The sequence below is a fragment of the Canis lupus genome, chromosome 18 (assembly GCF_011100685.1).
Source record: "Canis lupus familiaris isolate Mischka breed German Shepherd chromosome 18, alternate assembly UU_Cfam_GSD_1.0, whole genome shotgun sequence".
In the NCBI taxonomy this organism is placed as follows: Eukaryota; Metazoa; Chordata; class Mammalia; order Carnivora; family Canidae; genus Canis; species Canis lupus.
Genome location: NC_049239.1, coordinates 46,540,237 through 46,567,246, shown reverse-complemented (window position 1 = coordinate 46,567,246; position 27,010 = coordinate 46,540,237). Strand labels below are relative to the sequence as shown.

Genomic DNA, 27,010 nt, shown 5'->3' with positions numbered 1-27,010 from the left:
TCCGAGCAGCCAAGGGTCCAGCCCCAGGGGCTGCGAGTGGGGCTCCGCACCCCCAGCAGCAGGCTCTGCCACGGGGCCTCGCCCCACTCACCAGTGTGCGCAGACCCCGGCTTCCCCATTCTGGGTGGGGGTCCCCAAGTTCAGGGGCTGCCCCTGCTGGCCACCGCTCGAGGCACCAGCCCCCTCTCTCCTCCCGCTGCAGCCCCTCCTGTCTCTCTACCAGGGTCCAAGGATGAGATGGTCCTGAGCCCGCCTGGCCCTCCCTGCCGTCTCACCTCCTTCCTCCTCCTTCCTGCCCCCCTGCCCCCCCTCCGGCCCTGCGCCTAGGGTTGGTCCCAGCTTGACTCTGCCCCCTGCAGGCGGATTGTGGGTCACCCCACCTGTCCTGGTGCCTAAAGGTCAGCCCAGAGTCATGGGGAGAGCTTGGCAGTGGGGGGGGCTCCCCGCCAGAGGAGTTCTTCCTTTAGGCCTACAGGGGACCCTCCTGGCCGCAGGTGTCCCCCACCACAGCGGGTAGAAGCTAGGAAGTGGGACCGGCACCCCACGGGGAGCAGGGAGCACAGGTCTCCAGGTGGCCCGCCTCCCCAGGGTCTCCTACACTTCCACCGGGGTGGACACTTGCAGTGCGACTGGTCCCTTGAGTGGCCAGAGAGCCCATGAGCAAGGGACAGAGTGAGGGGCATGAGCTCACGGAGAGGCCTTCTTGTGTTGGCTTCCAGGGGTCCCCAACAACCAGAGAGCAGGCCCCCAAGGGCAGAGGTCGGGAGCCCTGTCAGGGAGCTTGGGGGAGGGCAGCTGTGGCTGGGCCACTTGGAGGGTGCCCCTTGCTGGTCAGGCAAGGCAGGGTCCTCCCTGTAGTGCAGGGAGGATCTGGGATCTGCAGGTGTGGCACTGCCAGGGTGCTGGCTGTCACTCATCCTCACAGAGAGGCAGAGGGTGCACCTGTAGGGGGGAGAGCCTGGAGTGGGTGGGGCAGTGGGAGGGGCACGCTGCTGCCCCGGGCCAGGGGTGCGGGTATGGGTGCTGCAGCTGCCGGGAACCTGGCTTCTCCACACCCCACCCGCCGCCCCTGGCTGGGGCCCAGCCCACCCTCCCGGCCATCCCCCTCCAGCAGCACCTTTCTGGGTGTGTCTCTGCCCCGCTGGGCATGGGGAGAGACAACCTCTTTCCTCGAAGGCACAGCCTGGGGGGAGGGGGCCGGTAGACACTACCCCCCCTCGCCCCCGGCAAGCCCAAACCCTGCCCAGAGGGAGCCCAGGAGGCCACCTCGAACTGAGGTCTGAAAGATGAGCCAGGGAGAGGGTCTGCAGAGGAGAGCCGAGAAGGCCAGGGACCCAAGAGCTCAGTGTGGCCACAGCCAGGGAGGGGCAGCTGTGGGCAGCTGGACAGGAGAGTCTCTGAGTCCCCAGGGGACAGCCCTGAGAGGTCCTGATCAGGCCTTCTGATTAGCATAGGGGGGCAGGAGGGGGGACGCAGGCTTCCTGGGGAGGTGGCGTGGGCAGACAGCAGCCTGTAGAGCTGCCACGTGTCTCCATCTGCCCCGCACCCCAGTGAGGGCTTGGGCAAGCAGAGTGTGGGGTACATGGGGACTCTCAGGGACATGGTCAGGAGGGCCTGCCAGTGAGCAGGGACCCAGGCCAAACTGGGGAGAGCCCGGGGGATCAGAAACCCCTAAGGGAGCTGGGGAGGCACCATCAGGGAGCAGGCCTGGGGGGCAGAGAAAGGCCTGGAGGGCCCCCTTCGTGTCTCCCTCCTCCCCCATGCTGGGTGCTCCTAGGGGTTAGAGCTGCAGGGATGGGGATAGCCTGGGCCTTCACCCCACCCTGGGGCATGGGGGGAGCTTGGTGTCCCTGCTGAGTGCCCCATTCCACCCTGCTGCGCAGTCAGCCCTTCCTGACTCTCCCCTTCCTGACTCTCCCCTTTATGGTCCCTCCCAGGAGAGGCGGGGCAGGGTGGGGGCAGATTAGGTCTCTGGGAGACCTCCTGAGGAGGTCACCTCAGGAGGAGGGGCGGGGCCAGGGCATGGCTGTGGCTTTGGTCTTTCTGACATCCTTCCCAGGGTGATACTCCAGGTCCGGCCTCAGCTCCCCAGCTATAATAAGGGGTGCTGACATTGCCCAGCCAGGTGTGGACTGAGACCCCTCTCTGGGCCACCCTAACTCCTGCTTCCTCTTGGGGGTGCTGTTGGCAGACCTGGGCCCCCCAAAAGGGAAGCTGGCCCACACCCCACCCCACATCCCTCCTGGCCCTGCTGGCAGGTCACAGCTGCAAAGCCTTCCCAGAGGAGGGGACATCTGCCTGCAAAGCTGGCTTCCCCACCATCCCAGGGGGTTGGTACCCCAAAAGGCACAGGCCAGGGGCACAGGCTGATCCAGGAGACATAGGGCTCAGCAGCAGCCTCTGGGAGCCCACAGCTGGCCAGACAGAGGCCAACCCTGTGATGACATCCACGTACCACACGTGCCAGCCCAGGGCATCATACAGCAGCCCCGAGAGCAGGGCTCTAGCTCCTTCCCAGCCCCTGGGGAGATTCTGGGCTCTCCGAACCCTGCCTCAGGGGAGAGGGAGCAAAGGTCCAAGCAGCCTGTCTGCTGGCATCTTTCCATCCACATGAGCCTTGAGCCCCCAGGCAGAAGGGGTGTCCCCTTCCCACCACGAGGCCGGCCCCTCCTTCATTAGTGTCCTCTCCATAGGGCCCTGGCCGAGCCTCTTTGTCCAGCAGCCCCTCCTCTTCCCCCGGTAGGGCAGCACTTGGGGGCCTCTTATTTGGGGGAACCCCGAGCTCCCCCACATAGCCCCCAAAGCCAAGGAATCCCCCTTCTGCCCGTCTTTCCTGGCCGACCACAGGGGCAGACTATTGAGGGTAGTGCTCTGTGGTCACCAGGGACCCCTCAGGAGCACTGGTGCCAGGCCCTGCTCCACCTGAGATCCCCATCCCTGGCCTCAGAATGCCACCTGGCTCTCACCCCACTTGGGGGGCACCATCACCCCTGCGGATGGCCAAAGACTGGGGCTGGAAGGTCTCCTCCCAGGAAGGGGAGGCAGCACCCACAGCCACCACAGCCACCATCTCCAGCCTCCCTCCCTGAGCTAGCTGGGCTCCTGGTCCCCCTTGATGACACCCTGATGTCTACAGCCGGCTCAGGTCTGCAGTCCAGCCCTCTGCGCATAGGCCTGGGCTGGCCTGTCCCCCCATGCGTCCCTCCCCTCAGCCTCTGGCTCCTCCCCTCCCTCCCTGAGCCAGCCCTCTGTCCTGCCAGGTACTGAGGGCCCACACACAGCCAGGTCCCTGCCCTCTGGGACCCTAGGGGCCGACCCCAAGCAAGGCTCAGGGACCACAGAGGAGGGCCCCATTCTGAACCAGGGGGAGTAGCCTGCAGGAAGTGCCCCCAGGGCAGGGGCGCCCATGCCTGTGCCCGGCCTGGCAGGACGGGGGACGCGGTGGGCAGACAGACGCCCATCAGAGAGGGTGGCGCAGCAAATTGGCACGCGGGCGTCCCTACCCCTTCCTTCTGCTCTGTCGCCCCCCACCACCCCCTAGGTCCAGATGTAAACCCCACACCCCTCCCAGGGCAGCATGGTCCCAGCACACCCCACGTGGGTGCCCCTTGGGAGTCATCTGTCCCTGTGGCCACATCCTGCTCCAGCCCCGCCAGGCCCCAGCCCTGCCCCAGGCCCCTGACTGCTGCCTGGTCACTGGCTACCCCCCCCCCGCCCCCCCGCCATCCTCACGTGTGTGAGCTGCCCCTGCTATAGTGTCCTGGCCAGACCGGTCCCTCCCGTGAGTGCCCTGGGCAACGCCCAGACCCCAGCCTCCGGCCACAACCGTCACCCCAGACCAGCCATGTGCAACTGCCGGGACCCTTGAAGGCTCTGGGGGGCCAGCCTCCCAAGGCCAGTCAGGGCAGCCGCAGCCCAGACCCACCCATCACATCACCGGCCCCCAAGGCATCCAGGCTGGGAGGGCGGACCCTCATCGTCCGCTCCAGTGGCCCAAAGGGAAGTGGGGACTCACTGCTGCTCGGGGGCCCACACCCTGGCAGACGGCTCCAACCTGAGGGAGATGGAGTCTATGTCCCCAAAGCCTTCCCAGGGGGGCTTTGCCCGCTCAGGAGTGGCTACAGCCTGGCTCCACAGAGCACCGACCTGGGGGCCCCGAGGACCTCTGGACCCCAGGCCGCTCTCTCCCAGGCCTCCCCTTGGTGCACAGAGGCTGGTCGGGGACCGTCCACTTCCACCCCACAGTAGGGGATCCAGAACCAAGCTTGAGGTCCTGCTGGCTGGTCCATTACCTCCCTGTTGCTGGGCGTCCTACCTCCTATGATGTGCTCCGTGCTCAGCCTCTTGCCCTGGACCCTGTGGGCCTGGGGTCAGAGGTCCAGGCCCCGCTCTCTCCAGGTGAGGCTGCTTGTGGGACTCCGGCGTGGCTGTGAGCGGCACCAGCCCTGTGCCCCTCTTCCCTCTGCCCTACGCACTGCGCTCGCCACGCAGTCCTCCTGCGAGTCCCTGACCACAGCGCCGCAGGGGTCTGGGCCAAGTGTCGCGGCTGCCCAGGAGGCTGCCCGGCCCCGGCCCCGGCCCCTCCCCAAGCCGCATCCTTCGCGGCAGCGACTCGCCCCTGCCCCCTGCCCCCTGCCCCGCCTGTGCGGTGCTCGGGCCCACCTCGGGGCCACACGGCAGACTGACCGCGGGGTGCTCCCCGCCTCACCTCCGGGTCTGACCCAGGCTCCTCTCGGCGCCGGCCGGCCCTCCGGGGGAGCCCGTCACTCCCGAGCCAGGCTGGGCGGCCTGGCACGGCTCTAGCACTGCTCATGGGCCAGGCTTTGGCACGTTCCGGGACACGCGACCGGTGGCTGGCACCAGCTAGAGCCTCTGCCGCCCTCCCCCTCGTCCTGCCCGCTCGTACCCGGGTGGTTCTTCCTCAGCCCCAGGGTCCAGCACACGGCGCTCCTCCTCAGTCCCACCCCGGGGTCTCAGAACCTGGATGCCCCCACGGCGGGAGTCACAGCCTGGCCTCCAACAGTCGGCTGCGGGCTCCCAGCTCTGCACACCCCCCAGCTCTGCCCCCCGGCTCTCCCCCCCAGCCTGCCCCCCAGCTCTCCCCACCCGGCTCTGCATCCCCAGCTCTGCCGCCCCCACCCCGGGCTCTGCACATCCCCCACCCGGCTCTGCCCCTCCAACTCCCCCCCCCCTCGGCTATGCACCCCCAGCTCTGCCTTCTGGCTCTGCACATCCCCCCAGCTCTGTCCCCCCAGCTCTGCACCCCTGGCTCTGCCCCCTCCCCGGCTCTGCCCCCCCAACTCTCCCCCAGCTCTGCCCCTCAGCTCTCATATCCCCCCAGCTCTGCCCCTGGCTCTGCACCCCTGGCTCTGCACCCCCAGCTCTGCTCCACCTGGCTCTGCCTTCCCCAGCTCTGCAGCCCCTGGCTCTGCACCCCTCGGCTCTGTCCCCCGACTCTGCCCCCCTGGCTCTGCACCCCCAGGCCCCGAGTGTGCGGAGCAGCCCAACCCTCCGCCTGATGCTGCTGGAGCCCTGGGTGCCCTGCCTGCCCCCCACCCCGGCCCCTCCTCTGAGGTGCTCCTCACTGCCGCCCGCCCCCATGGAGCATCTGGGGAGTGCTGGGGGTGGGCCTGAGGAGCCGGGGCGGTGCCACAGGACTAGCCTTGATCAGTGTCCTCGTGCCCCCCCCCTGCCTTGTGTCCTGTGATTCCCCAGAACCCTCTCCCACCTGCCCCCCAGGCCTCAAACCTCCCTGAGCCTCAGCTCCCTAGGCACAATAATGGGTACACGGGCTGGCCTTGGGATGGTGTACTGGCCGAGGTCGGGTAGGACTTGCCCAGGTCACTGTCCCTGAGGACCCTGCCCAGAGCTGGGGGCTATGTGACCCCTCACGACTGGCCTGTGGCTCCTGCGGTTGCCCCATTACAGGAGAGGATGCAGAATGGAGTGGGGTGGCATCCGACCTGGGGCTCCCCCAGCCGCCAGGGAAGGCACATTGGGGTTTTAGCTCCATGGCTCCCAAAGGCTGGCGCAGGGTGGCAGGAGGGTCGGGTGGGGAGAGCGTGCACCCCGCTGTGCGGCCCCAACCCCGGTACACGAGTCCCCCTCTGCACTCTCTGTCCTTCCTCCCCGTGGGGGTTCTCTCTCGGCCCTTGCTTGGCCTCTTGGCCTTCCCTCCCTCCTTTCTGGCTGGTGCCTCCTCCCATCTCCGCGGTGGGCCAGGAGTGGGCAGTAGACGGGGCCGCCCCACCTCCCACACTCAGCACCCACACCACCTGGCCGTCGGGGCCTCCTCCCCTCTGCTGCTGGGGACAGTGGGACAGATGGTGCAGAGTGAACAGCCCGGGAAGGACAGGGTGGGAGGGGACATGTGGGAGGAGACACATAGGATGGACACTGTGGGAGGGGACACATGGGAGGAGACACATGGGATAGACAGCATGGGAGGGGACACTGTGGGAGGGGACACTGTGGGAGGGGACACATGGGAGGAGACACATGGGAGGAGACACATGGGATAGACACCGTGGGAGGGGACACTGTGGGAGGGGACAGTGTGGAACAGACAGTGTGGGATGGACAGTATAGGACGGACAGTGTGGGAGTGGACACGTGGGAGGGGCTGCCGAGCCTCCACAGCACCCACGCCCCTGGAGCACCCCATGTCTGCCCTGTCCATCCCTTCTCTTTGTTGTTTTCCCTCCACTTCTCCTTCCTATTGGCCATCATCCCATTCCCTTGTCCCATCGAGTCCTGTCTCTTCTGTCCCCCTCCTATCCCTGTCTGTCCCATTGTTTCCCACCCCATCCCCATCCTACTCTTGTCCCTGTCTCCCTCCTATCTTGTCCTGTCATTCTATTCCCATCACTGTCCCTGTCCTGTCCACATTCCATCCTGTCCCCATCCTACCCCCGTCCTGTCCCTATCTGATCCCCATCCCATCCTGTCCTGTTCCCATTCCATCTTGTCCCTGTCCTTGTATTTACCTCTCCCTGTCCCTGTCCGCATCCTATTCGCATCCCATCCTATCCTGTCCCCATCCCTGTCCCCATCCTGCCCTATCTAATCCCCAATCCATCTTGTCCTGTCCCCATCCCATCTGTCCCTGTCCTCATCCTGTCCCTCTTCCTGTCCCCATCCTATCCCCATCCCATCCTGCCCTGTCCCTGACCTTTTTCTGTCCTTTCCCTATTCCCGTCCTGTCCCTCTCCCCATCCCTGTCCCCATCCTGCTCTATCTGATCCCCATCCCGTCTCTGTCCCCATCCTATTCCCATCCCATCCTGCCCTGTGCCCATCCTATCCCTGTTCCCATCTCTTCCCTGTCCCTTCCCTGTCCCTGCACACCCTCTTTCTGCCCTCATGGGGACCCCTCGTCCCTCACCCCCTCTTCTTTGTCCTGCTTCACTCTCTCACTTTTTTTCTCTCTCTTTATCTCTTCCTCCCCCCACACCTGCTAGGAGGTATTTTGGGAGCGTCTCACAGCCTGCTGGGCACACGGCCCCCTGGCTCCCAGCCTCACCTCAAGCCCACCTCAGGACCTCTCCCTTCCTAGGTGGGCAGCACCCTCCCCACCTCGTTCTCACCTTCCAGGGCCCGCGAACCGATCCCACGCTCTCCCTGTCCCCGGGGGCTGCCCAGGGCTTCCCCCAGCCCCAGCTCACACTTGCCCCAGGACACCTGTGTAGGTTGGACCCCAGCCACCAACCTGTGCTGAGCCACTCTGAGATAGACGAGGTGCTCCTGGGAGCCATGCCCTCTCCGGCCACCCTTCAGGGCCCAGGAGCCACGGGGTGCCCTCTCGAAGCTCCGGCAGGGGCTTGGCGGGGGCAAGTCCTCAGGTGCCTGGTGCACCCAGGCTGCTGCTCGCTCACCGCCCTGTCCTGCTCCGGTTCGCAGGATGGGACTGCAGCCTGAACCTCAGTGCTCTGGGCTCCGGCCCTGACGCCCTGCCCAGGGGGCTGGGCCACTCAGTCCCCGCACCCCCGCGATGCCAGCTCGCCGGGGTTCCTGGCGCAGCTCTGGCCGACAGACTGCCTGGTCCCAGGGCAGCACCACCCACCAGACACCCAGGCTCTGCCAGGGCGAGGGCCAGCCCCCCTCCCATCTGGGGCCCTGGGTGGGCCCGAGGCAGCCACGCCCCTTTGGACACTGGTTTGGAGGCCTGGCTCCCCCCCTCCGCCGCCACCCGCCCTGCCGCCACCGCCTCTTTGGGCTGGCCCATCCTTTGCCCTGCTGGCCACACCAGGGTCCCCAGAGGCCTCCCAGACCTGGCTGCCCAGGGTGGGAGGCCAGGCACGGAGACTGCCGTCATGCCTGCGGTGGATGTGTGCCCAGAGCGGCGGGCAGAGGGGCTTCACCAGGGCTCCCCCGGCCCACCGAGCCTCTCCAGGGGGACTGGGGTCCCGAATACCAAGAGACACTGCAGGGTGACCCCTGCAGCCCCTTCGGTCTGTGCCAGCCAAGCCCCCGCTCCACAAAGCCAGGCCCCCAAAGACCATTCAACCAGGTGGGCGGCCCAGAATCCGGGAGGTGAGGGGCTCAGGGTCCCCTTGCTGCCCCCAGCTCACTCCTAACATCAGCCTGGCCCAAGCTGTCGATCACCCAGGGGCATAGGAGGGAACCGCGTGGGGAGGGACGGAGCCGGCCTGGGGGCACTGCAGAGGAGGGTCCCTGGCCGTTCCTGCCACCTGAAGCGTCTTCCTAGGCTCTGACAGCTGGTGAGGACCCACATGGGCAGCCACAGAGATGGTGCCAAGGTTAGAGGGTGCTACGGGTGGGTCCCCCCTCCTGGGCCCGTTTTTAATGGACTTAAACTGGATTCAATTTACACCCGGCCCTGCTGGCTTCCACATGAGCTTGTCACTAAGAGACGCCGCACCCTGCCCCTGGCGTCCCCCTTCCCACCCCACACCCAGGCGGCCCCCCAGCGAAGTGGGGAGATGGTGGGCGCGGGTGCCCCAGGGCAAGTCACCAGCCTCACTGAGCCTGGCTTTCTGTCCGTCAAATAGGCACACAGGGCCGTTTGCCCGGGCTTCAGGAAGCGCGGCCTGTGAAATGCAGGATAGGTGCTGATGTCAGGGAGGGTGGCAGGGATGCCAGTGGCCACCTGGCCACCTGTGGGTGGCTCACACCTGTGAGCGTCACCATGTGAGTTGTGTGGTTCGCTCACCACAGCTGGACCGGACCCCCTGGTGTTATTCTCTGGGAGACTCTCTCTCGCCTGCCCCCCACCTGGCCCCCCAGCCGCAGGACTTCGTGGGGAGCTCAAAGGGATGCTTCCTTCTCTCTCTGGCCCACTGGCCTCTGCAGGGCCTCTGGGTGCCCAGCACTTGCTCCCCCCGTGGACTCTATGACTGTCCTCCTGGGCCTCAGTTTCCCCATTTGTTAAGCAGCACTGATGAGCCTCTGGGATTGACCCGGGCACCACTGAGTCCTTTCTGGAGGGGGACCACAGCAGTGACTGCTGGGAGGACACATCCCAACTGGGCAGGAGGAGGAGCCCTGCCCGAGGGTCCCCTGGTTAGCAAGGCCAGGACTCAACAGGTGTGAAGCTCAGGAACTGACTCGCAGGCTCACCTCATGAATGGACAGGGTGGGGCTGCAAGGGAGCATGGCCCGCGGGGGCCCCATACCCAGCTGCTGGTCCCAACACCGAGGGGTGGCCCTTGGGCCGTGCCTGGGTGGGGCCAGGGGCGAGCTGTCACTCAGGGTCTGAGGGCCCCAACCAGACAGAGCTGAGGGGCCCAGGGCTGCTCTCAGCCCACCTGAACACCTTGTCTCTCCTCCCTCCCAGAATCAGGACGTGGGTACAGCTGGGGATGCTGACATGCCTGTCCCTCCCTCCAGGAGCATGCAGTCTGCAGCATGCTCCGGGCCGTCGAAGGAGAAGCCAAAGCAGGCTGCATGGAGGAGGCAGTATTTCAGCTGGGCCTTCGATGCCTGGAAGGGTAGAGGAGGAGGAAGGACATTGCAGGTGGCTCAGAGTGATGTGATGAGCAGCCTGTGTCATGGCTCTGAGCCCGCCTCTGGCCTTTTGCTTCTGCTCTCTCTCTCCTCCTCTTCCAGGTATAGGTACCACCATGCCACTGCTTTACAAAGGAGGAAACTGAGGCCCAGAGATGCTAGGGTCCTGGCCCAAAAGCCTGAGATGCTGGAGCCAGGGGTCCAGCCCAGTGACGACCTGACTCTGAGGCCCAAGCACTCACCATGGCCCCGCAGCACCTCCCATGCAGGGCTGGTGCTCTAAGGGGGCTGGTGAATGTGGCCGCAAAGTCCTGCGTCATCATCTGTAAAGCAAGGGGTGACAGGGTGGTCGCCAGGGGCCAGCGGGAGCTCAGGCGAGGCCCAGGGAGCAGGGCTGAGGACCCACTTCCCGCAGCGGGCCTGGGCAGAGGCCCCCGGACCAGGGGAAGGTGCCCGGGGAGAGCAGCCCTGCCCAGGCCGGCGGGCGGGTGCGCAGGAGGGAAGCAGAGCGCACAGGGCCGCTGGGCGGGAGGACGACACGGCCTCCTGCACACCCGCGCACCTGTGCCACAGCCCCCCGCCTGCCCGGGGTGCCCGGCCCTGCCCGCCCTGCCCCCGCCTGGGCCAGGGCACCTACCTCACCAGCTTCTCCAGGCCCCGTTGGCTGGAACTCCTCCTCAGGAGGGCCGAGCCGCTCATGCTGCTGGCGGCCCCGCCGGCCGGCGACCTGGCCTGACCCCAGCCCTGGGGACGCTGCTGCTCCTTCTTCAAAGGCCGCCGGCCTCTGTCTGCTGGCCTCCCCCTGCTCCTCCTCCTGCCACCAGGACCCCTCTCCCCCTCCTCTCTCCTTTCTCTCCCGGCCCCCGCCTTCGCGCCCTTGTCTGTGTCCCTGGATCTGCGCTGTCTCCCCGTCTGTCGTCTGTCGTCTGTCTGGCCGTCTGGGCTCTCTGGCTGACGCCCCCTCCCCGTTGGCTCGCCCCGTCTCCCTGTCTGTGGCCTGCTCTGTCCACCCTGGGCCCTCTGGCCCCGGTAGGGGCGGGGGGGGGCCTCCTGGGCCGGCTCCCCGCTAGTTGCCCCCCGGGCGTCTGGGTGCCCGTCTGTCCCCGTCTGGACGGCCTCACGGACTCTGTGGGTCTCTCCTTCAGGACGTTTAGCAGCTGCTTCCCTTTTGTTCCCCCCAGCCCCCCTCTCCCCCCTCGGCCTCCTCCCCCTCCCCCTCCCCCTCCTTCCGAGACTAGTAAAAATGTCAGAGAGAAAACCCTCCAGCCCCGCAGCCCTGGGGCTTAGCAGGACCTCAGCGGCCTGGGACGGGCACAGTCTCCCCTCGGCGGCCAGCGCCCCCGGCCTCACTCCACTCTCCCCCTGCAGCTCATCCCCACCACTTGCGGGGCATCCAGCCCCCCCCATCTGCCTCTCCATCCCTTTGTGCCTCTCCCCTCACCCTGGGCCTGCCCTGGCCAGCCCTCTGGCCCTCCTCTTGTCCTCGCCTTTCTGGATCTCTTGGGTCAAGCCCCCCCTGCCCTGCCCTGCCCCCCCCAGCCTAGCCCTCTGCTCCCTCCCTGCAGGCCCCCAGACCCTCCCTGCTCCCACACTCAGACCCTGTCTCCTCTCCTCTCCCTCTGTGTCTCTCTCTGCCCCTATCTCTGTGCCCCTCCCTCCCCCTCCCGCCCTCCCCCTCCTTTCCTCTCCCCTCCCTTCCTCTTCTCCCTCTCTCCCCTCCCTCCCTCCCCCTCCTTCCCTCCCCTCCCTCCTGGTTCTCCAGTTTTCCCCTGTTTATGCCCAGCTCTCTGCTCCACTTATCACCTCGAGGGGGAATCCTCTCTGCTCCCCCAGTGGGGAGGCTGCTGCCCCCCCGAGCACATGCCTGGCCACACTGGAAGGTCAGAGCAGAGAGACCCCCAAGGCACAGACTAACACGGCCTGCCCTGTTGGGTAGCAGAGAGCACGCTCCCAGGGTGGCTGGTGGGCACAAGGTCAGTATGGTGCCCTGGCCGGCGGGCCCCCTGCCCCCTGTGCTCTGGCCAAGGCCTGGGAGGTGCAGCCCAGCCCACTGTTCCTCCGGTTGGGCTTAGTCGCCATGACTCACTGGAGAACGCTCGCGGGCGAGTGACCGGACAAGGCGGGTACTGGACTCATGTCTGCAGGGCGTCACCGAGCCCAGCTCAGTGCCCAGCAGTTATGTCCAGCAGCTTGCCCGGCTCACAACCCTCACAGCCACCGCACCTAGGTCCTGTGTGGGGAAACCGAGGCTCAGACAGGTATCCAAGTTTGCAGAGCTGGGGCTGACGGAGCCGGAACCATGAGCCCGTGTGCTGACTGCCTGCCCAGACCGCCCTCCATCCCCCATAGCACAGAGGAACGGCCCCTCTCACTTCCCCAGCTAGCATGGCCTCAGGCTAGGCCAGGGGACCAGGGCTGAGAGCACCTGGGGGATGCAAGGCTGGACCAGGGGAGGCTAAGGTCAGGTAGGCAAGCGTTGCACCCATAGTCACTGTGCAGGCCGTGCGTGGCGCAGTGGCAGCCACATGGGCCCATAGCTCAGATCCGCAGTGACTCAGGTGGTGGCTGGCTGGCACAGCCTTGTGGGGGTCACGAAGTCTGGCTCTGATTCCTCCCTCACCCTCCACATACCAGGTGGGGTCCTGTGGCCAGTCCTGGAGGGGAGCTCACAGCTATCCCCTCCCACAACCCTGGGGGCAGCCAGAGAATGTGGGGTTGTGCCACAGAAGCAAAGGTGCCCACCAACCATCCCCAGCATCCATCCAGAGCTGCAGATGCCTCAAGATTCTAGTGGAACACAGAGGAGGGAAAGGGGAGCAGGACCACCAGGTTGGCCCTCAGGTTGAGCCAGATCACCCAGAGGAGGTGAGCCTGTGCCTCATTTCCATCTTAATCTGTGCATCTCCCCCTTGCCTCTTGTTCTTGGATCTGGAATCCCAGTCAGAGAGAGCCAGAAGGAAACGTGCCAAAGCATAGTTTTGTTCAAAAGAAGGAAAAATTTCACCCATCACCCATCTATCATCCATCCATCAACTCATTACCCATCCACCCATCATCCATTTATTATCCACCCATTCATCCACCCACCTATCTGTCCACTCCCCATCCATCCATTCTCCCATTCATCATCTACCCATCCACCCATCTACCCATTAACCAACCATCCATCCCATCCATTCATTTGCTCACCCATCCATCATCCGTCAACCCTTTATCCACCCACCCATCCATTCATCTATTCACCTTCCATCTATTCATTCACCCATTCATCATATATCCATCCATCCATCCATCCATTCATCCATCCATCCATCCATCCACTCATTAACCACCCACCCATCCATCATCCATCATCTATTCATTTACCCACCCATCCATCCATTCACCCATTCATCATCTATCCATCCATCCACCCACCTACCCACCCATCCGTCCATCATCCAACTATCATCTACCTATCCATCCATCCATTTTCCATTCATCATCCCATCCATCTAACTATCTATCCACCCATCCACCCACCCATCCATCCATCTGTCCACCCTCCATCCATCCATTCATCATCTATCCACCCATCTATCTATCCATGCATTTATCCATCTATCCATTAACCACCCATTTATCCATCAACCATCTATCATCCATCCATTCGTCCATCCATTCATCCATTCACCAATTCACATATCCATCCATCATCCATTTATCATCCATCCATCCATCCATCACCCATTCACCCATCCCTCCATTCATCATCTATCATCTATCCATTCATCCACCCATTTTCCATCCATTATCCTCCCATCCATCCATCCACCCACCCACCCATTCATCCATCATCCATCTATCCATCCATCCACCCATTCATCCAATCATCCATCCATCTACCCATTCTTCCATCCATCTGGCTATTGATCCAGTCATCTGTCCACCCCCATCCATCCATTCACTCATTTATCATTTATCCATCCATCCATCTACCCATTAACCAACCATTCAGTCATCATCCATCCATCCATTCATCCATCCATCTACTCACCCATCCATCCATCATTCATCTATCATCTATCTATTCATCCATCCACCCATCCAAACATCTGTCCACCCCATCCATTCATTCACCCATTCATCATCTATCCATCCATCCATCTACCCATTAACCAATCATCCATCCATCACCCATATATCACTCATCCATCCATCCATTCATCCATTCACATATCCATCATCCATCCATCCATTCATTCACCCACCCATCCATCATCCATCTATCCATCCTCCATTTATCCACTCATTCATCCATCCTCCCTATATAGTTATCTGTCTTTCCATGCATCATTATTAATCCATCAACTTCTCAGGATATGTATCCATTCAATCATCCATATAAACACAATATATCCTTCCATCAATCCATTCAAGCATTTATCAATACATATATACCCATGTCTATTCATCTCTCTTTACATTTCTTCATTGAGCAAGTATCCACCCATCTATTCATCCACATACTCATCCATCCCTCCATGCATCCATTCACTTCCGACACCCACTCATCCATCTGTTTATCTAAATGTCATAATACATATAAAACACTTAGAAGAACCACTCAGCTAGCCATTCCACCCACTGGAAACATAATTATCACTAAATATATAATAATTACTCTTATGTATATATTCAACCACCAATTTGTATATCTATTTGCCTAGCTATCCAACCAGTGAGCTGTTTATTCTTTAAAACATTCTTCTATCTCTCAAAATATTTTTTGTCCTTACTTTCATTCATCTCTCCAAATATTTTACTACTGATCAATCATATTCACACACACATTCAAATATCTGTCCATCCATCCATATGTCCATCCATCTTCCCTTCTAGCAAGCCATGTATATGTGCATAAATTCATACGTGTTTATCTTTCCATATATATATTTGCCCATTACTTTGCCCATTAAGCCATTCAAATGAGTTAAAACTTAAAATAGTTGCTGCAACCTAGTAAGCCTTCCATAAAGATCACTATTATTTTTATCTATACTTTCACTCATCCGTATCTCATCCAACTATCAATTTATTATATTTATCTTATTATAACTCCATTTATAACAATTTATAACATCATAAATAACAATTTATTATAACTCCATTTATATTCATATATTTATTCATCTATCCATATATTTTTCAACAAACTTATTGAACACTTACTGTACCCACTTTTTAGGTACTGCAGATTTAGCATTAACAAAACCATGCTCTCACAAGGCTGACAGTTTAGCTGGAGCAACAACAAAAATAAACAAATAAGTACATACTGTAATATATCAAATGGTGATAAAACTATAGTTTTATATAGATAAAACTATAGATAATGGTGATAAAACTATAATTCAGGGCGGGAGGATATGGAGTCTTGGCAGAGATTGATATTTTATATATGATAGTCAAAGAAAGCCTCATAGAAAGGAATAATCTTTTCCTTATTTGAAAAGAAACTTGAGAAATATTTAAGATAGCTATATACACTGGTAGGAGGAAGTGTTCTAGAAAGAGAGAAGAGTGAGTGTAAAATTCCTGGCGTAGGTGCTTCTCTATTCATCAATCTGCCTCTTCAATAGTTTATCCAGCACCAATCATATGTCTGTTTACTATCATATTTCTATTTATCTATCACTTCCTGTATTTCTCAGTCTGTCCATCTAAAAATCAACCCATTAACCATATCCATCCACATGTCTTGATAAACTTCTATTAGTCTATCCAATCATTTATTTGTCAGCATTCCATCAATTTACCCATCAGCGTACCCATACTTCCATTCCATATGTCCATTCACCAGTTAATCCATCCATCCACCCACCCATCTATCCATCCCTCTGTCCACCCATCTACCCATTCACTCAACCAATTATCCAACCATCCATCCACATATCTATCCATCTGTCCATCATCCAGCTATTCATTCATTCACCCATCTACTCATCCACTACCCATCACCCTTCCACCCACTCATCCATCTCTCCATCCATCACCCACCTATTCATCCATCCATCCATCTATCCATCATCCAACCACACATCCATTTACCCATCCATCCTCCCATCCATTCACTCATCTATCCATCTACACATCCATCCATCTCCATTCATCCATCCACCCATTCATCCCATCTACTCATCCACCCGTCTATCCATCTCTCTACCTATATCCACTCATCCATCCATCTGTCCATCAATCATCCAGCTAGCCAGCTGTTCCTTCCTTTAGGCACTTTTCTTTCATTCATACTTTTCTCCATCATTAAGTCTTTTAGCTTTTTCTTTCTTCATGTGTGATAACCTTGTAGCTCAAGAAGATAAAAGAGAAGACAAGCTCTTCATGTCCCAGTAGGCTGAGCATTACAGCAGAACCTAAATAGAGGCTGAAGAAGTAGGAATCTGTCTTCTTGCTCAAACATTCTCAACACACACACTCTCACAAAGCAGTATCCCAATGAAACATGCAACAGGCAGTGGAGCCCAGGTGTGGGTGGGAAGAGAGGGTAAGGAGGTGGCCTCCATGGCTCCTGAGGTGACCCTGGATAGAGAAATGTCCCTGACTTACAGAGAAGGCAGCCTCCAAATGCCCTGAGCCCTTATCTGTCTTATGTGGCTCTCAGCCCAGCAAAGGGAGAGGGGCCAGGGTAGTGGGGTGGTGGGTGTTGTGAGGAAGGTGAGATTGGGTTGGGGATGAGACTGAAAGACTGAAGTTTCTTTCTAGGTTCCTCCAAAATCAACTGGCTAGATTCATCTGTCCTATTTCTCTTTTGAGGGCAGGTAGCTGGGGGAGGAAGAGAAGACACCCTTTGGTTACCTCAGAAGCAACGCCACAAAAATAGCCAGTTACATCCAGGAAGAGGCATAGACATCTGTGAGAAGTGGGAAGGAGCAGCCTCTGAGATCCCGCCTGACAGGCACAGAGCAGGGCAGTGACCCTCCCCTCTTCCTCCCACACAGCTTGTGCACAGCTGAGGAAGCTGAGGCTTGAGGTGGGCGGAGAACCTGCTACTTCCCCCCACTCCTGTCATACCCCGTACTCCTGCTGTCTTTTGTGTGTCCACACAGCTGCCTGTACTGCAGGCTCCAAGGCCCAAGTCTCTCCCACTCCTGCCAGGGGATGTGGGTGCCTCAGAGGGCACCGTAGGCAGGCTCTGAGTTCCCAGATAGCCCCTCCTTCCCAGCCAGTAGGACGAGACAGTGGTCCCTACCCCACCCCACCCACTCCCAGTTTCCCAGCTTGGAGGCAGTTAGCAGATGGAGTTTGGAGACAGTTGGCCTGGCCTCAGGAAAGGATGAGGGGCTTTCCTCCCCACCTCCCACCTCTACCTCTTATCTGCCTGTGTCTGGCACCACACAGCTATACTGGCCAGCAGGCTTAGGAGGCCTGATTTCCTCAATTTCCTAATCTCCTGGCCACCCTATACCCCACATAGGCCCTCAGCCCCTCTCTCCAGCTTCATGGGAGTGAGGTAGGGGCAGGGGCTGAGGGCCAGTGGCTGTGTACTCCCACCTACCAAAGGTTTGAGAACTCCCTTTGCTGGTTGCCCTCGATCCCCAACCTCCAAGAAGGTGTTAGAAGCCCCTGGAAAGAGGATTTCTTGGGAGAGAAGCTTCTAGAATGAATCAGGTTATTCTGACATTGCCATGTCCCATTCCTATCTTTGGGGAGGTCCCTGGAGCTGTCTTCTTAGCTATGCCCTATTCTGGATAGTTTCCAGGAGGCACCTCCTTCGCCCTGGTGGGAACCCGCAGGTGCAGAGCCATCCACAGGGCTATGTGGTGTTACTGAGCGACTCCAAGGGGGCAGCCCAGGCACCCTGGGTCCCCTGAGGCCTTGTCAGGTCCCCAGGAACCCTGATTGTGAGCCTGCAGGGGACACAGGTCCCCCAGAGAGGGTCCCTACAGGCCAGCATTGTTAGGAGACACACCGAGCTAGGGCCAGCCAGCATCCCTCCAGGCTGGGGACAGTGCCTCTCAACAGCACACTCAGCCCTTCTAAGCCTTGGTTTTTCCCTATGAAGTACCTCACTGGCTATGAAAAGAGCTGATGAAGTCTGGCACACGGGGAAACTGAGGCTCACTTGTCCCAGAAAGAGGTGCTGAACGTGGTCCTGGGACCCCGTGCCTCTCCCCCAGGCCCTGGGAACTCAGACCCCAGGAGATCACAGCCCAAGTTCTCAGCCAAGCTGCTGGAACCCTCATCTTCCTGACCCAGGGCTCTCCATAACTCTGGCACCCTCTGAGGGAAACTGAGCCAGGGGCAGGCTAGTGGGGTCGTGCATTGGTCCACATTGCCACCCCGCCTGGTGCCTGCCCCTTTCTGGTCCCGAGACATTCCTGGCACTGCCCCCGTGTGGCTCCTGTGTTTTGTTTTTATGAGAAGGCAGATGGGGACCAGGGAGGGAGGGGCCAGGATGCAGGGGAGGATTTCCGGCTTCCTGAATCAGCAGGGCTGGGGGCTGCAATGTCCCGGAGTGTGGTGTGGTGTCCTCTCCCTGTCCCCCACCTAGGGAAGGAATGTGACAGGACCCAGATGGAAAGCAGGAGGAAGCCAGTGACCTCCGTGAGCCCCTGCCCAGGAGGAGGCATCCATCATCTGGGTTGAGCTCAGCCTCCCCCTCTCTGAGAAACTTCCGGGCGCCTGAGCCCCCTGACCTGGAGGAAGGAGGAGAGGAGGCCCATCTGGGCGTCCCAAGGCCTGAGCCTGCTCTGACTGCTGCTGTCAGGTCTGGCCCCTGGGCAGGGTGGGGGGAAGGAGCCCCAGGGTGCCACCCCTAACCCACCGCCTTCCAGCCTGCCACCAGGGCCCGGTCCTGGTCCCACCCTCCCTCCTCAGGGGGTGCTCCAGAGCCCTGCATCCTGGCTCTACCAAGTATCATCCAGCCTCCCTGGGAGGGCCAGTGGGTGGACGGGCCACCAGGACATCTGGCTTCTTGGGGGTTTCTGAGCCGTGGGGTCTTGCCGCTCCAATGCCACAGGCCCTCCCCCTCTGCCTCACTCTGTGGTGCAGGAATATGAAATCCAGGGCATTCCTAGCCTCTTGGCCAACTCAGCCTCTCCCTTCCAGCCCTGCCACCACCTATAACCCTGAGGGGACCTGTGTCCTCCTCTCTCCTAAAAACCCTGGAGCCCAGAGGGCAAGCCCAGAGAGTCTGCAGGGGCAGACAGCCCAGCAAGGGATTCTGACTAGAGTGGCCCCGAAGGTGGTCCCTGCCCTCTCCTGCCACGTAGCTTTGCACATGGAGAGTTGATGAAGGTGGCATCCCTGAGTCACCTGGGACCAGGAGCCATGTCCTACCCAAAAGGCAGTGGGGGTTAGGAGCCTAGGTGGTAGAGAGACAACTGTTCACCCAATTGCTGTCCCTGTCAGGGTCATCCAGAGCTGGAGCAGCCCAGCAAGCCTAGGTGGGAGAGGGCAGGACAGGGCTCCCAGGACAGAACTAGGGTTCTCAGGACTGAACCAGGGTTCCCAGGACAGGCCCAGGCCTCCCAGGACAGGACCAGGGCACCAGGACAGGACCAGAGCACCCAGGACAGGACCAGGGCTCCCAGGACAGAACCATGGTTCTCAGGACAGGACCAGGATTCTCAGGACAGGACCAGGGCTCCCAGGACAGGAACAGGATTCCCAGGATAGAACCAGGGCTCCCAGGACAGAACCATGGTTCTCAGGACAGGACCAGGGCTCCCAGGACAGGACCAGGCTTCCCAGGACAGAACCAGGTTTTCCAGGACAGGACCAGGGTTCCCAGGACAGAACCATGGTTCTCAGGACAGGACCAGGGTGCCCAGGACAGGATCAGGGCTCCCAGGACAGAACCATGGCTCTCAGGACAGGACTATGATGGTTCTCAGGACAAGACCAGAATTCCCATGACAGGACCAGGGCACCCAGGACAGGACCAGGGCTCCCAGGACAGAACCAGGACTCCCAGGACAGGACCGGGTTCCCAGGACAGGACCAGGGCTCCCAGGACAGGACCAGGGCACCAAGGACAGGACCAGGGCACCAAGGACAGGCCCAGGGCTCCAAGGACAGGACCAGATTCCCAGGACAGGACCGGGATTCTCAGGACAGGACCAGGGCTCCCAGGACAGAAGTAGGGTTCTCAGGACTGAACGAAGGCTCCCAGAAGAGGCCCAGGGCTTCCAGGACAGAACTAGGGTTATCAGGACTGAACGAGCATTTCCAGGACAGAACCGGGACTCCCAGGACAGGACCGGGTTCCCAGGACAGGACCAGGGCTCCCAGGACAGGACCAGGTTCCCAGGACAGGACCAGAGTACCCAGGACAGGACCGGGTTCCCAGGGCAGGACCAGGTTCCCAGGACAGAACCAGGGCTCACAGGACAGGACCAGGGCACCAAGGACAGGACCAGGACTCCCCGGATAGGACCAGGGCTCCCAGGACAGGACCGGGTTCCCAGGACAGAACCAGGATTCCCAGGACAGGACCAGGGCTCCGAGGACAAGACCAAGTTCCCAGGACAGGACCAGGGCACCCTGGACAGGATCAGGGCACCCAGGACAGAACCAGGGCTCCCAGGACAGAACTAGAGTTATCAGGACTGAACCAGCGTTTCCAGGACAGGACAGGGTTCCCAGGACAGAACCAGGGCTCCCAAGACAGAACCAGGGCACCCAGGACAGGATCAGGGCACCCAGGACAGAACCAGGGCACCCAGGACAGGACCAGGGCTCCCAGGACAGGATCAGGGCACCCAGGACAGGACCAGGGCTCCCAGGACAGGACCAGGTTCCCAGGACAGAACCAGGGCTCCCAAGACAGAACCAGGCACCCTGGACAGGATCAGGGCACCCAGGACAGGCCCAGGGCTCCCAGGACAGAACTAGGGTTATCAGGACTGAACCAGCGTTTCCAGGACAGGACAGGGTTCCCAGGACAGAACCAGGGCTCCCAAGACAGAACCAGGGCACCCAGGACAGGATCAGGGCACCCAGGACAGAACTAGGGTTATCAGGACTGAACCAGCGTTTCAGACTGAACCTCCCAGGACAGGATCGGGTTCCCAGGACAGGACCAGGGCTCCCAGGACAGGACCCAGGACCCATGACAGAGGCAGGTCTCACAGGCCAGTGTGGACCATGGGAAGTGACAGATGCTCAGGGAACCTAGGGTATGGTCACCAAAGTTGAGCTGGAGGAGGCTTTGGAAACCTGGGGAAGGGACAGGACAGCCAGGTAGTGCTGGGAAGGTCGGTCTGACACCTGGTGGGACTGGGAGTTGCTGGGAGTGCCGACCTTGGAGGGGAGTGAGGCCAGCATGACCGGAGCAGGCCTCCAGTGGCCCCCAGGGGGCATGGATTTTGCTGCCCCGTGGTAAGTGGTTCCACGGGGGGGTCTGATGGCTTCATGGAGAAAGAGCACGGTGGGCCATGGCCTGGAGACCCCCAGGAGAGGGCATCGTGCCAAGCTGGGGAGTGGGCCGGGCTGTGGCCAGGGTGAGGCCTGTCTGTGGGTGCAGGGCAGGGAGGACCCAGCACAGCATGTCTGGCCCTGGGGGGGTTGGGGTGCACACGGGGCCTCAAGGGGGTTGGGGTTCCAGGATTTGGACACATCAAAGCCAGGATCCCTAGGAACAGGAACCCCCCCGCCCTGGCACCATGTGGACTTTGGCCTCTGCGCACGGTGTGGGGTCAGGACCCTTCTCAGCTCCACCTGGGAGGCCCCACGGAACCACCCTGAAGCCCAGTGGCCCTGCTCTGCTCTGGGGTACTCCACGGCCCGGCAGCCAGAGCGAGGAGAGAGCACTGGGACCCAGACCACAGGTGGATGGAGTAGGGGCCCACACCCCACCCAGGGCGGGTTTTGGGGGGGTGCCCCATCCTGGGACAGTCCTAGAGGGAGATTCCATCCTGGGTCATCTGAGGGAGGTGGCCCCATCCTGGGACAGCCTGAGGGAAGTGGCCCCATCCTGGGTCATCTGGAGGAGGTGGCCCCATCCTGGGAGAGTCTGAGGGGGGTGGCCCCCCACTGGGTCATCTGAGGGGGCAGCTTGCTGCCCAGTTGTAGGGATGTGGCCTGACCTGGCCAGGTGGGAGGGGCGATGTCCTGGTGCAGGCAGTGTGGGGTGCTCTGGGGGCAGATCTCGTCTGAGTGCTCCAGCCCCATAGACCCTGCCCAGCCTTGGCCTTCCCAGGGGCTGCTGGGTGGGGGCTTTCCAGGCCACGAGTCCCCCCCGGGCACTGGGACTTCTCACCACCATGGACAGGAAAATCCCCGGTTCCTTAGTCACCTTGTGAAATGAGAACCTGCCTCACCCTGGGTCTCGGTTTCATTCTGACACCACACTGCGGGGATGACGTTTGCGGGGTCCCAGGTTCTAGGGCCTGGGGGCAGCCGGCCCTTGTCCAGCAGGGCTCCTGACCGAGCCAGCACAGGTGCAGCCCCGCCTCCCGCCTGCCCAGGCCTCGGCCAGGTCCGCGCTGTCCTGCTTCTCCTCTGCCTGCAGGACAGCTGGGAGCGGGGGGGCCAAGGATGGGGCCAAGGAGGGAGGCGGGGTGCCGGAGCCAGACTGCCCAAGCCGTGCCCTTCTATGGGCATGCGGTGGCTGGAAGAGCACGGGGACGGGGCTGACGTGAGGAGCCATTTCTGAGTGGGGCACAGCTGTTTGTCGGTCGCCCCTGGGCAGGACACAGTGAGCTCCACGGCCCCACCCACCCCAACGACGGGTCCCCCGCGAGGGGCCCCCACAGCCCCAGCCTGGCACTTGCACCCTGACCCCCGCTGCTCTTTCCAGAAGCTGCTCGGCCTCCCGCCTCCCCCTAGCGCTTGGTCCCCGAAGCCCCCGAGCCAGGGCGCCGTGGGGGTCAGCGCAAGGAGAAGGTGACCATCCGCCCCCCGATGCACGCGCACACACACACACGCGCACGCGCGCGCACACACACACACACACACACACATCTTTTCCCTCATTATGAATAAAGACATTGTCACAGGATCAAGTACCTGGCCACCAGCCTCCAACAGAGGAGCCAGGGTTAGAATCCACTTAGCAAGTCAGCCCTGAGGCTGTGGGGAGCCCCCCACCGCACCCGGCTGCAGAGGCCTGGTCCTGGTGGCCCCCCCAGGCCTGCCCAGCAGCTGCTCTGGGGCAGGTGACAGCGGTCCCCGCAGGGCCCTCATCTCCATGCTTGTGGCTCTGGCCCGGGGCGCCTACTCCTTCCCTTCTGCTTGCCTGGGCAGCATCCCCAACTACGGTCCTCCAGGCCTGGGGGCCTCCACCCCCACCTGCCCCCCCCATCTGAACATGGCTCTGCCCCATCGGAGCCCCACCTGTCCCCAAGACGCTGCCTCTCATCTCTGCTGGCATCTGCGCCCTGGAGCCGTCAGACCCCCACGCCTGGCTCAGCGGGGATGCCGCCCGCCCGCCCGCCAGCAGCCCTCCTCGGTGCCTGCACAGGCTGGCACCCAGCGGCGGCTCCGCGGGCCCTCTGCCCGGCTCTGGCTGCGGCGGCCCAGGTGGGCCTTCCTGCCAGGGCACAGCCTCAGCCCATGGCCCCCTCGCGTCCCATCTCCAACCTCCGAACAGGCACCAGCCAGCATCCTCAGCCTCCTCCATCACCGAGGTAGGGGTGGGGAGGAGGCAGCTTGGGGGAGGGAGCCCGCCTGTCCTCAAGCACAAACTTTGAAGGTCTTGGGGAGAAGCATCCCCCGTTGGGCAGTCCTCCTGGCCCCGGGCCCCTCCCTACCATCCCCCCCCACCTCCTGCCCTCAAAGCTCTGGCCTGCTTGTCCAAGGCCCCATCCCAGTCCCTGCGTCAGGTGTCCAGGTGTCCCAGGGACTGGTGGGCGAAGCTGGCCTGTCCCACCCAAGCGCAGCTGCAGAGGCATCCACTCCCCGCACGGTGAGATGGGGGCCCAGGAAGGCCCCTGCGGCCCCTGTGCCACCCGGAGTCCCCCCATGGCTCCATCCACCGCCAGGTTAAGCGCTCCTGACCCCTGCCCCCCGGCCCCCATGTAAATGCAGCAACTTCTGTGCACCCGAACAGACCCTTACCCGGCATCGTTCTCTGCCAACAGCTTTTCCTGCTCCTCGGAGCTGGGGTGGCTCGGAGCCTCGGCCATTGGGCTGGCGTCGGGCCGATTCGCACCGTGCGTGCGCCCTGTGGCTCTGGGTGCTTCCTCAGGCGGCTGGCCCCAGAGCCCCCACCCCCAGCCGGGTTTCACTTCCCCCTTCCGGCTGCAGGTTGAGGTTTGAAGCACACTGGGGCTGAGGTTGGGTGTTGTTTTTTAATTTGTTGATGCAAGAGCAGAGAAAAAACCAACCATCAGGAAGTGTTAAGCAAGTTGCAGGGGCAGGGGTGACAGAGAGGGGCCCTGAGAAGGCAGCGATGGGTGCAGGGGCTGGGACAGTGTCCGATGCCTGTCGGGGAGCGCCCAGGCCTTCATGGATCCCCCCATAGTCCTGGCCTGGTAGCTTCTTTGTGTAAGGCTGGCTCCCCATGAGCACTGGCCAGTTCTGGTCCCAAGCCTCTGCCTTAAGCATCTTGGCCTCCCTGTATGGACTGTCCTGGGTGCTTGCAGAGCAGAGTGTAGATGCACTGACCGCAGGCCCCCCTGGCTGGTCTGAGCTCTTCAGGGACAGACAGCTGGGGACCTGCGGGAAATGGACCCGCCCCCCGCCACGCTGCACACCCCACACCTTCTCTTTGCATTTCCTTTACTTTCCTGAGCTGCTGGGCTCCTCGCACTCTGCTGCCCTTCCCCTGACCCCTTCACCCCCAGATTCGGGGAGCTTGTGGCCCACCACACCGGGCAGTGTCACCAGGCACTGGAGGCAGGGGAATCAGGAGCTCCCCAGGGAGGCCGTTTCCACCTGCCACTGTCCTCAGCTGTTGGGGGTCCCAGACCAGGGGCTCAGAAGTCAGTGAGGGGTGGTGGGCGGTGGTGAGGGCCAGAACCCAGAACCAGCCGTGGAGGCATTGCACACTTCTCTGGCAAGCCGAGCTGACCTGGGGCCCCCAGAAAGGAAGGGGGGAGCACCGGGCCATCCAGCCACACCCTGGTCAGCCAAGGGCCTGAAAAATTCAGCTGGAAGGGACTTGCAGAGTTCTGCGGGCAAAGGGAGGCAGAACCAGGACAGGGCCCCAGAGGGTGCATCCATCAGGTGGGGCCTGCCTGGGGGGCAAGCTGATGGGTGGCTGCGAGCCCCCTCACACCCCACTCCAGGAGGCCTTCCTACTCACCCCAGGGACTACAGGGCAGGGCTTGAGACCCAGACCAGGCCCAGGGCCGCACAGGTAAACCCACAGGGCCCCCAGGGACCTCTCAGCCTGAGGCCTCTCCTGTCCCCTCTGGTGTTTCCAGGGGTCACTCGCTTTCCAACCTGGATGAAGATGTGGTAGCTGGATGTCCATCTGCATGGGGGCTGGGCCTCAACATCCTGGCCAACATCCCCAGGGACACAGGCTGTGCCAGGAGTCCCCCACTATCGAGGTCCCTTCCTGTGGCCTGCAGTGAGGTTGGCCCCACACCCCAGCTGGGGAATGTAGGGGCCTTGCTAGGTGGGTGAGGGCAGGTGGAGGCGGGCACCCCAACATGTGGCTTCCCGACCCTGCCATTTGCTGCCTGAAAGCTGGACCAGCGCCTAGACTCATGGAGCCTGGGATGAAAGGAAGATGTGGGGCCTCTGGGCCAAAACTTATGAAGAATCTCACAAGGGAAACAGGTGCTTGAAAGCAGGTGCAGGCTCTTCCAGGTCCACGAGTCCGGCTCTGCCTTGATTGGCCTCTGAGGCCTGGCCTCACCTGCCCACCCGCCTGTTTAATCTCCTCTCAGACCCTTGGCACGTGTGACCACCCCCCAGCCCTGGGAGCGTGCCGCCCTCCTCCCTGCCTACCCCCACCCCACAGACCCAGGGAAGCCCAACCCCCCCTGCTGGGGCCAAATGCCTAGGGGGACCCCCTGGCCCCCAGGACCTCAGAATAGGCCCCGACTTGGGAAGGAGGTCCTTGCAGGTGAAGTCATGAGGGGGGCCTCACCCGATGTGGCGGTGTCCTTATGGAGATTTGAGTCAGACTCCCTCACAGGGAGAGGCAAGGTGAGCAGGTAAGCACGGAGGTGAAGGCAGGGGTGCGGCTACAAGCCAGGGAGCCCCTCCAAGAAACCAGGAAGTCACCAGTAGTGGGGGATGGACCGGAACAGACTCTACCTCAGTGCTTCAGAAGGGACCCACCTGCCTGCACCTGGAGCTGGGGCTTCCAGCCTTGGGGACTGGGGTCGGGGACAATCCATTTCTGCTCTGGCCTTGGGACTCCAGATAGCCACCCAGCCCCTGCCTCCCCACCACCTGCTGGGGGCAAAGGGCAGGAGGCAGCTCCCTTCTCCAGGAGTGCCAGGTGGGGCCTGGGGGTGCACAGGGTGCCGCAGCGGCTCAGACACTGCCGCTTCCTCCCCAGGGTCACCCAGCCTTCCCCCTGCACCCCACAAATGGCAGAGGGCATAGAAGTCAGCACAGGTGGACAGTCATCTGGCCCACAGTCTGAGCTCCAGCTCTGGCCCTGAGACCTGCTCTGCAGCTCCCCCAGAATCCTGGGTCACCCTGCTGCCCTTGGCCCTCTTCCTGGTATCACCCACTGGGCCTCCCATGCCTCCCTTTACAGGCAGCACCTCACCTGGCCCTCATCTCCACTTGGCCCGGACCAGTGGGCACAAACAAGGGCCAGGGCATCCCGGGGACCCAGCGTCCATCCAGACTGGCAGGACTGCCCGTGCCCTCCGAGGAGATGGTCTGCCCAAGACACAGATGCTCCATCGTTTGTCTCCTTGGCATTGTTCAGAACCACAAGAGGGTGGTGTAGAGAGGATGGAGATCTTGTCCCATCCGTCCTCATGCCTCCCAATCTGGTGCAGTGTCCAGTGACACAAGTGACCCAGGGCATGATCAAGTGAAGCCACAAACCGATCCAAGGCTGGAGCAAGCTCTGTGGGCGGCAGGGTGGGTGCCAGGCGGGCATCTCGCACCACAGGTGCTGAGCCAGG

General features: G+C 61.4%; 1 protein-coding gene across 5 annotated transcripts in view; it reads right to left on the bottom strand.

The window, feature by feature from the left end:
- LSP1 (lymphocyte specific protein 1) overlaps nucleotides 1-24,174 on the bottom strand; it is a 39,313-nt gene extending 15,139 nt beyond the window's left edge. For 2 of the 5 annotated variants that reach the window (XM_038563569.1, XM_038563570.1), the window contains exon 1: nucleotides 10,603-11,479. In XM_038563569.1, the coding sequence (XP_038419497.1) occupies nucleotides 10,603-11,384 (782 nt within the window). In that variant the 5' untranslated portion in view covers nucleotides 11,385-11,479. Of the gene's footprint in view, nucleotides 1-6,275; nucleotides 6,386-10,602; nucleotides 11,482-24,026 lie in introns of those variants that run through there. The other 3 variants (XM_038563573.1, XM_038563571.1, XM_038563572.1) reach the window with 3 other exon arrangements.
- Nucleotides 24,175-27,010: the final 2,836 nt, after the last annotated feature.